This window comes from Aplysia californica, unplaced genomic scaffold, assembly GCF_000002075.1.
Source record: "Aplysia californica isolate F4 #8 unplaced genomic scaffold, AplCal3.0 scaffold01013, whole genome shotgun sequence".
In the NCBI taxonomy this organism is placed as follows: Eukaryota; Metazoa; Mollusca; class Gastropoda; order Aplysiida; family Aplysiidae; genus Aplysia; species Aplysia californica.
The window spans coordinates 70,139-80,980 of NW_004798283.1; the positions used below are offsets into that span (position 1 = coordinate 70,139).

At 38.4% G+C, this 10,842-nt stretch overlaps 1 protein-coding gene across 1 annotated transcript; it reads right to left on the minus strand.

The window, feature by feature from the left end:
* Positions 1-3,127: 3,127 nt before the first annotated feature.
* LOC101845736 lies at positions 3,128-10,420 on the minus strand. Its single transcript, XM_005111143.3, has 3 exons — positions 10,356-10,420; positions 8,601-8,853; positions 3,128-5,149 (listed from the first exon to the last, which is right to left on the minus strand). Exons 2-3 carry the CDS (start codon positions 8,820-8,822, stop codon positions 4,889-4,891), a joined length of 483 nt encoding a protein of 160 aa, XP_005111200.1. The 5' UTR covers positions 8,823-8,853; positions 10,356-10,420; the 3' UTR covers positions 3,128-4,888.
* Between the last annotated feature and the right edge of the window lie 422 nt (positions 10,421-10,842).

The following is a 10,842-nucleotide window of genomic DNA, read 5'->3' on the forward strand; positions in this document are numbered from 1 at the left end:
GACATTGTCGTGTATCGTCGGGTCATTCCGGCAGGTATTTATATTGTAGGATTGGAATAGTTTTTATACTGAGAATAAAAGGCAACAACAACACTGATTTTTTATTGTACCCAAGGAGATTAAAAGTTCTAAACTTCTTGATTGTACCCAAAGAGGTTATCTTCATAACAGAGACCGTATATTATATAGATCTAATCACTGTCTCCATGATAGTTTATCTTGCCAAAAAAAAAATGTTAAAAAGGCCTACATTATTTACTTAAACAGATATTGATTACTGATTTATGTAATATTATACTGGCCCTCTTTTATGCACATTTTATATCTGATCTCTCTGTCTCTCTGTCTCTCTGTCTCTGTCTCTGTCTCTCTCTCTCTCTCTCTCTCTCTCTCTCTCTCTCTCTCGCTCTCTCTGTCTTTTGTTACGCGCGCGCGCGCGCGCGCGCGTGTGTGTGTGTGTGTGTGTGTGTGTGTGTGTGTGTGATATAGTGATACTCCTTTCAAGGTTGAGCTCTTATACGTGACGTGTAAAAAAAATCGATCTTTTATTAGCTTATGTAAACTGAACAGAAAAAAAGAGAAGTCAAGATACCTGCATCTGGCTGAAATTACTAAAGAGGATATGAATCGGGAAAAATCATTACATAAATATGCATACATTATTACACACAGCCATATTCAGCCTGGGGTTAACTAAGCAACTTATTCTGGGATTTTAGGAGAGTCATACGTTGAAGGCCTATAATAGGCGTGTTACTCATCGGCCTTTAATTGTACCCCCCCCCCCCCCCCCCCCACACACACACACCCTACATATATAGGCATACGCAGAAGAAAGTTCCTTACAAAGGCCTTTACGGGCCCCGTGTTTTAAAAAATACTTTTTATTATTATTTGGCTGTCATGAGGCTTTAAGATAAGGAGGGGATGGGAAAGCCAGAGGGTGTTTTTTTGTGTGCTGTATTTTAATGCTTGTCACTGTCGTATACTTTCGTCTCCACTTTCTGCCCAAAAAATATTTTTTGGCATCAATTATTTCGGGGTTTCTTTTCTTTTTTTTGATGGTGGGAGGGGTGGGGTATGTCCATTAAACATCTATAGTTAAATATTATGTATAATAGAAGGCCAGTTTACATGTAGTCTACTCACTTTATGTACACTGTAGGCCTATATTTGTTTTAGTAGAGTTCTTACGGCGCTCGCAACTACATAAGGAGTAGAAGTAGAAAGGCTGCAGAAAGAGTCAGGAGCCCACGAAGAGGGGGCAAAGGAGGTGTGGGGGTGGTGGCAGAAAGTGGAGACGAAAGCAGACGACAGAACATTGCTTGAGAGCAGGAAAGAAGGTGAAAGGAGACTATTTTTGAGAAGAAAATTTTCTTAAACTACCCGGATTCCAACCCGGAACCTTTGAATGAGAGGTGAACACCTTAACCTCTAACCCATGAGAGTCCCTATATACATTTGTAAATAAATATTATATAATATATAAATAAAGTATATATATAAGTATACTTATATACATACACCATTTATGTATACATGTGAGGCGGTTTAGATGCTTGATCATTGTCACTCAGGTTGGAAGCCGTTCCCCTAAATGATCTAAACTGTGTTGATTTGATCGTGGCATAAAAACACCTACTTAAGAAAACAAAACAACCTATCTATAGATAATTAATTATTTATTGTGTGGTGTCCATGGCTAATACTTAGAGTGTTTGGCTCACAACTGGAATGTTATGGGTTCAATCCCCATCATGGACCCAAAGTTGTGCCTTGAGAAAGCCACCGTACACGCATTTTCTTTTCTTCTCCTAAGAGTAAGAGAGAACGGCCCTCCTAGACAGCATAAAATGTGGTCAGTTTGTTAGTGTTTAAGTGCTTCATTGGCTATGTGCACAGTATGCTTTTTATGAAGCCGAGAATGTATCTGAGTGTTCTACAGTCTGCTGGGGAAATTTTACAAATAGTATGTAGATTGTAAAGTGCATAGAGATTGCAGTTGAGCTAAGATATGCACTAGCCAATTAATGCTATTTATTATTAGGCCTATTATTATTATCATTACTATTACTATTATTATCATTACACAATTACACATATATACACGCACACACACACACTCTCTCTCTCTCTCTCTCTCTCTCTCTTTATATATATATATATATATCTGTTTCACCATAGCACTTTTATATCTGTTGTATCACTGTTGTGCACCATGTGCTCAAAGTCAAAGTCATCTTAAATTTTTAAAATCTAAAAATAGAACAATTTGTTTTAAAACCTTCCCTGGGGAATATTTAATTCTTTCCATTATTATCTCTCAACAAAGGCTCATCATTGGGTCCACCCTCATTCCTCATGTGGAGAGCCCCTCCCTCTTCTCCATGACAACCCCTTCTTCCATCACATGCAAACATAACCCCTCACCTCCTCCTTTCTCCCTCATTTAAAAAAAAAGGGCCCTCCTCATCTGCCACATATCTTCCCCCAGTCCCTCCTTCTCTCAGAGGCTACCACAGCAGAGAAAGGACGCTTATTTTAATTCAGGTTCTGACTTCATCATCGCAACATCATCCTCACCAATTATAAAGTAATGCAGGATCAGAGGCTGGATGTAGTGTCCTTGACTGGGGACAGACTGAAAACTTTCTGTGTTCGTCCAAGGTAGGCCTACCAAGTGTATCTAAGTCAGTACATTAGCAGCGGAGAAAGGAAAAAGTCACACAAAACTTCTCGCTTGGAAATTTCTTTGTAAAATGTTTTATTGTATCCATTGTAAGGTTCGTATAAAAACATATTAATAATAAAAATAATAATAATGATAATAATAATAATAATGATAATTTTTTAAAAAATCAAAAAAATCTGTATTTTTAATAATCCTCTAAAAGCTAATTGCTGCAAAACAGGAAGCTAAAACCCAGAGCCCACTATACAACATGTGAAAGCGAGATGCCAAAATAATGTCACTCTCTGGTAGATGTTCCCTGGTATCAAACAACAAGTCAGTTTCTCCATCTCGTTCTACATCATCTCATGCTAATACTAATACCTCGTTTCAAATCATTTCACTGTACGTGATCTCATTTCACATAAAATGCTCATGGATGCCACACTTCTCTCCTTTTTTTTTCCTTCACCTTATTTCAAATTGTCTTGCTTGTTTTACATTGTCTCCTTCCACATCATCTCATTTTTCTCCATCTTCTTCCACATCATTTACTTTTACATTACATCATTTTATTCCACATATATCTCATTTTACATGGTCTCAATCCACATCATCTTGTTTTACTTCATCTCATTACACATGATTTCGTTTTACTTCATTTCATTCCAAATCACCTCATTATTATATGTCCTCCTATTCCACATCATCTCAATTAAGAGTTCATCTCATTCTTTGTCACTTCATTTTACATCATCTCATTCCACATAAACAAATAAATCTTGGCTTGTTAGCACAATTGCACATGTTTTTATCACAAAATAAACAAAGTCTCTCTCTCTCTCTATTTTTGCTATCTCATGGTTAATTTATTTACATGCAAAAACTGCTGAAAAGATAAAATTGCGTAAGAGATGAAACCTATAAAATATTGCTAGAAACGCCTTCAGTATTGCAGTGGTTGAATCAGTATATACATGTACATCATCTCTAAGAATGTGCTTTCAAGGGCAGGTCATTATGATTACTGCGATGACATTGCACAGAGTCAGGACTGAGAGAAATACCCCAGCTCTCTGCCCTACAGATACCAACTAAAAACTAAGTACACAATGCAATATATAAGAAAAACCCGGTTAAAAGTGCTAGAAACCATACCTGCTTCAGAATATTATCTCGATCATACTTGCCTTTGACTTAAAAGTAGTCAGCTATTATGTATTCATTTTTTGTGAATGCATTTTGAAATCCCCCCTATAATCCGCATTTTTTTTCCCGAAGAGTTTCATTTTTTACAGCTCATACGGCACAGTGCTGCCATATGCATGGTGTTTTCTCTAACAGCATCAAAATGGAAAAGCTATGAACCTAATATGTCTTCTGGTTCACTGTTGATGTGTCCACATTACCTCCTTGCTCATTTTGTGACAAAATTTCCAGGGAAAAGGCGTATGAAAAATTTGGAATATAATTATACCCTTGTTAAAAATAAAATCTGCAGTATAATATACTTTAGTACAAATTACAGCCTACACATACATACATATATATATATATATATATACACATGGTACTTCACTTCTGTTCCAACCAGGGAAAGGAGTAAGACAACACGCAATATTATAGTTTTAAGTAATTTGCACTACACCCTAAAAGAGTCAAATTTCTTAAGAATGCAGAAATAAAACAAGTAGCTAGCCCAAAGCATTCAAACCCTCTTTCATGATATACTGTAAAGCGAACAAGTAATACTAAACCACCAAACCAGATATTAATGTATGGCAAAACATCTCATAAAAAGCGTACGGGATAACAGACAAGATAAGCACAGTGTAATTTTTACATTCGTTATAAAAAAAAAAGAGTTATAATAATATATATATAATACTGCTGAAGACACGATATGGTCTTGTTTGGCAGACTGAAGATTCTTCTCCCAGAAATGAGGTAAACAGCTCTGATTATTTTGGCAAGCCCCTTTTTAGTGAGTGAAACCTTAGCGTGTGCTCTGATTCTTCTCAACTTATGTGATAGATAGCATTAAAACCAAGGGGCAATATTTTCTTCTTCTTCTGCTGCACATGCCGCATCTGAAAGAGACATCAGCGATCATGGTTCACCATTATTTAGTTCTTAAAATTCAGTTCACTCCCCCTCCCCCCTCCCCTCCCACACACACCCAAACACTTTTTATTGAGGGTATGCAACAGCACAAATTTAGTGAACATCGGCAAGGCGACCAATCATATCCAAGATTTGCCCGTCGACATTGATGGGCGGGGCCTCAGAACGACGACATCCGCGCTCAGACAAAACAAAACGGCAGTCCCGCTCCAGTCTGAGAAGTCCGTCGACGAAACTCAACACATTGGAGTGGTCCACGTTCTGGAGACTGTAGTGGACGTAGAGCTGCTCCGCCAACTTTCGCCGGTAAAAATCTCCTCTGTCTCCCGGCAGACCCTCGTCTTCATGGTGACCCTGTGGTGGGAGCAGAGGAAGGTCAAGGTTACAGGAGTAATGTTTGTGAGCATGAGTGTGCGCACATCTGTGTAGTGTATGTATTTGAGTGTGCATGTGTGCGAGTGTATGCGTGAAAGCGCATGGTGACCTTGTGGTCAAGGTTACAGGAGTTATGTTTGTAAGAATGAATGTGTGCACATCTGTGAGTGTATGTATGTGTGTTTGTGTGTGTGTTTGTCTGTGTTTGTGGGTGTGAGAGCACATGTTTGCGTATGTATGTGCGCATGCTTGTGTGTGTGTGTATGTGTGTGTGTGTGTGTGTGTGTGTGTGTGTGTGTGTGTGTGTGTGTGTGTGCAAGTATTTTTTTTGGGTGTGTGTGTATGGGTGTGTGTGAGCATGTGTGTGTTTGCGCTTGTCTGTGTGTGTATGTTAGCGCCAAGCTAGTACTACAACTCTGTGAAATAGGCAGCCACCTAAAACATTGACACTGAAGTAAACATATTATAAATGACAACTGGGAGAGAAAGCAGGGTGGGATGGGGGCAGTTCTAGACACTAGTAGTCCTTTATTACTTTATATCAAAAGATGAAATATAGGAATACGTCAAAAGCAAATCCCTCTCCAAAAAGTCAAGCTTGATTTCCAAAAGTTTTCTGAGTACAGCTGATTATAAATCATTGATAGAATCTGACATAATGAGGGTCTATATCTTTTTTTTTTACAGCCAGTAGCCATGATGCCTTTGCCAAAGCGATTCAACGATAACATCTTACAAGCTGTGAATTAAATGTATGTCTTAAGGGAATCCCAACCACAATTCAAGATCTCAAACCAAATTAAAATGAAATCTAAAAAATCATAATAGAAATGAACGGCAGTGGTCATATGTTTCGATGATATCTTCGACAAAAGACAGAGAACTAAGCTGAGAAACACTAAAAAGGCAACATATGAGGGGCTGATATGCAAAACCCGTTACATCCATTTTAGTATTTTTGAGAAAATCAGCTTTTTTTAATGCTGCGATACGCATAAACAAGCATAAAAAGATTTTTTGGTGGCTTTTATGAACTATGCATTGGGCTTTGACTGAAAACACTTTGTGCATCTGATAGAAGGTAACTAATGTGCATTTATAGGCAAAAATTCTCGACTTTTTCCAAAATTTTGCTAAGCCGGTTTTGCGTCCCCCCCCCCCTCAAATATAGGAGCTACGAAAAAAGAATGCAGGGTAGATCAGTATGTCATTCATCCAGAGGTGCATCAGCGAGTTACCATTCACAGTGTAAAGTACATCTTTCAAACCCACTCTTCTAAGGTACCGTAGATGAAAACATCATTTCTACTTTGAGGTAAACGAGTACCGTATCTTATTTATTGTACTATGAGGTACGTATAAATCAGTGCATCTTTCAGTGAGGTAGATTGCAATATCTTTCATAGGCCCTTTGAAGTAGATCACTTTATTATTCATACCTTCATACCCTCTGTGAGGTAGATAAATGTACATTATTTCTACTGTACTATGACGAGGCAGATGAGTACATCATTTAAACTATGACACAGACCAGTTCATCATTCATAAACTCAGTGGTATGACTAAAACATCAGTCATACTGTGACTGTGAGGTAGATCAGCACATCATTTGGTCGATTTTAAGCACAAGGGGGCTACCCCGAAAAATGCAGTTTTGCTCCTTGTTCAGTTTCTTTGAAAGACAAGGAGAGTTTTCTCTATAACCAAACAAATATACACACCAACGAAACCAATCTTCTCCAATAGGTACGGCAATGCCCACTTTTGGTGTAGGTCAAGATTTCTGGAAACTCCCGAAATCTGGGTTAGCCCGCCTGTCCTTATACTACAGGTAAGTCAGTCATCAATTATATTCATATAGTCACAACAAATAGTAGCCCAGTACATCATTTAGAGACCCTGTGAGCTAGATTAGTGCCTCATTCATAATGACTGTGAGTCAGGAAAGTACATCACTTACACTTTGAAGTAGTTTGACACATTATTCATAATTTATTTACACTTTGAAGCAGTTTGACAAATTTTTCAAACTGTATCTAACATCTGCGTTTGTTGCCATTTTTTTGTCCAAAAGTTACCACAAAAAGTGGCAAAAGTTGCCATTAATTTTCAAGCTTTCAAATCTCCGTGACGACGTATATAGCAATATGTTGATACAGGTAACAATCAAAACACCAGAATTTCTTGTGCTCTGCGTTTTAAGCATCCAGATTATCATTTGTAGTCACCCAGAGTGTAAAAATGTGAAAAATAAAGGTTTCACAACAGAATGAAATCAAATTTAGAACAGCACGGATAAATAACCACAAAAATTAACAAAATCCGAAAATTGGTCGTCTTAACCCTAAACGTGAGTAATTCAAGAAAAAGTAGGCCTACAGGATTACATTACATGTAAATTATGGAATCACACACTATTTGGGCGTGCCAGTGTCAGTATTCGGTTTTGGTGGAGACACGCTCTAACATAACACATTTATATTTTTAAAAAGGTAGGAACAGCATCAAATTAAATGACATTACGTTGTATAACCACAAAAAAAGAAAAACAAATCATAAGAAAATATTTTGGAAAAATTAACACACCAACAAATTAAAACACAACAAAGAGGGAAAAATATATAAAGACAGACAGCAATATAAATAGTATGTAATGTAATGTACTTATACTCTGCGCATGAAAATAGAAACATATGGATATCTTAAAAATTATGAAAATTCATTTCTAATATGTTATGAAGTGGCTTTGTTGTTTTGTCTTTTTTGAAAACTGCAAAAATCGTGGCCGCGATTCGCGGACCAAAAAATGCCAAAAATCGCGACCGCGATTCGTGGGTCGCGGCTGCGATAAACGCAGATGCTAGCTGTATACAGTAACATTATTCATGCTCACTGCTGTGAGTTAGAAAAATACATCATTTACTCTTTGTTGACTTATTGTTTTAGTAGAGGTTTTACAGCGCTCGCAACTGCATAAGGTCATATGAGCGCCAGAAGATTAGAGGTGTTACAAGAGAGTAACCAACATAAAAAAGAAGGAGGGGAGATAAAGACGATAGATGTTTGATAGGAAAGAAGGAGCAAACCACACCAGAGCACCCACCAACCACCCACTTTGTTGACTTAGTTTGACACATTATTCATACTGTGTGGAATACAATAACATTACTCCTACTCTCTGTGAAGTATACAACAATATCGTTCCTACTACTCCCTACTCACTGTAAAGTACACAACAATATTCTTCCTACTCACTGTGAGGCATACAACAACATATCATTCCAACTCACTATGAGGTATAGAACAATATATCGTTCCTACTCACTGTGAGATATACAACATCGTTCCTACTCCCTACTCACTGCGTGGTACTCAACAATATCATTCCAACTCACTGGGGGGTATACAACAACATATCGTTCCTACTCACTGTAAGGTAGACCAGTACATCATTCATACTGGCCAGCCTGTGGTGCCGGGTGAGCATCCTCGTATTGTTCATCAACAAAATGACTTTCTCACAGGCTTTCAGCGCCATGCGATGCATCGTGCTCACCGGCATCATGCGGTCTGATGCGACGCTCACGCAGTCTGACCTTGAGTGTGGAGTGCTGCTTCGAAGCAGTTCGTAGCCCAAGTTGAAGGTGGACATGGCGATGTCTGTTTGGATGCTCACCAGTGAACTGAACAGACACGAAACCAACATAACCAAAGGATTAATCATGGAAAATATTAATTGTTGACTCTTTGAATAAATCATCAATGACTTTGCAAGCAACAGAGTGATTGCACTGATGTCTGTTGTGTAGCAGCTAAGTGTTTCCCTATCCCACACAGGAGTCCAGTGTTCGATTCCCATTTAACATCCACATTTAAAAACAAAAAAATCTCTCTCCCGTTAGTCATCGCACAGGCCGGGTAAGGAGTGTAGTAAAGAAACAAAGTCAACAGGATCCGACGTGATATTTGGTTTCGGAATGTTTTCAATAAGAAAGTGGCTATTCTCACCCTCCCGGAAGTTCTCGCAAGATCAACTCCTCCCCTCTTCTCTCTCTCTCTCTTTCTGAATACTGTCTATCGGTGTGGATGATCAAATTGACCAAAACCAAGTTAAAAAATGTTAAAACACAAAAGTAAATTTATTTGGTTGTCTACAAAGATGCTACGGCTATTTAACTTTTCGAATCGAGCCGAACTCCGCGGGTCGCCATTTTGTTTTGCCCGGAAATTCTCGCGCTACTCCTCTCTCTCTTTCTCCACTGCCCACAGACAAAATTGTACGCTTTTAGTAGGCTACAGTTGTAATGGAACGTTTGTTCACGGCACAGAATTCTACAATTTTTCTGTTATCCCAGTGTAGAATTCTGTGGTTTAGGGTGAACGCAAAATTTGGTGAACGCGCACCGGGTGAGAATAGCCACAAGACTCGCCTGCACTATTCTCACTCCGGGTGAGAATAGAGGTGGCCTTTCAATAAATAGTCAAATTGTAAAGGAAAGGCCACAGCATATGTGGTCATTACAATAAATTGTACAGGCTGATGAAGAAAATGACAAATTAGTAGTCGCTTTATACATTCAGACAGAAGAATCTCAACAAATATGGTACAAAAAGATATACAGGCAAATGGCAGTCTCAACTTGTACTGCATTAAAAGTAAAAGCACAAACAGGTTACAGACATAACCGATACTCCATAAAAATACAGACACACAGATGGTATCAGCATGGTTACCCATCCATAAAAATACAAACAGACAGATGGTACCAGAATGGTTACCCACTACCCCCCCTCCCCCACTCAGCCTACAGTTTTTGAAAAAAAAAAAAAAAGCCCCCATTGCCCCAAACAAACAAAACATACAAAACTCCCCCAAAAGACGATGGAGAACAAATGCTGTTCAAATCATACAGTCAGGTGTCAGAGTCAAATAATCCGGTCTTTAAAAATACAAACAGCTGGTCGATAACGATTAAGTCGAATAAACAGAGGCAGAGTTTAAAGTGCAGAGATAGGAAGAGTTAGCGCAAGCATAGGGGCCTAGTCAACAATACAATCTTTAAAAATACAGACAGAAACAAGAGCAAAAAATACTAAAAATCAGAATACTACATTGCATGAATGTTATTAAAATTAAAATTCCGTTGAGCAGGTCTTGCAAAAAAATATATCAAGGAGGTCGCACCTTCTAAAGTCTTGAAAGTCCGGTTTCAATTCTGTGCATGGCAACCACCCGTAAACAACGGTTTGCGGAAGTGGAAATGGTTTCAGACAAGGGACGCTACTCACGAATTTCAAAGAAACAAAAAAAAAAGGCCTCGTCCTTGAAGAGAGACAACTCAATATATACTAAGTATTTTCATTATAGACAGCTATGGTTGTTTCCCTTGTTTAGAGATAAACCCAAGACCATGCGAAACAGAGAATTTCAGTAAGCTGTCAATGCAGTTTAGTTGACTTTCATACATTGTTTAGAAATTGAAATACAAACCAAAGGAAATGGCAGCCTTCTTGTGGGAACGATCAATGTGAACAATCCTTACAATACACATAGAGTCACTGCAGGCGAACACATACAAAGTTACACCCATAGCACCCTCATTCAGTACACATTCACACTCCTCTCTCTCTCTCTCTCTCTCTCTCTCTCTCTCTCTCTCTCTCTCTCTCTC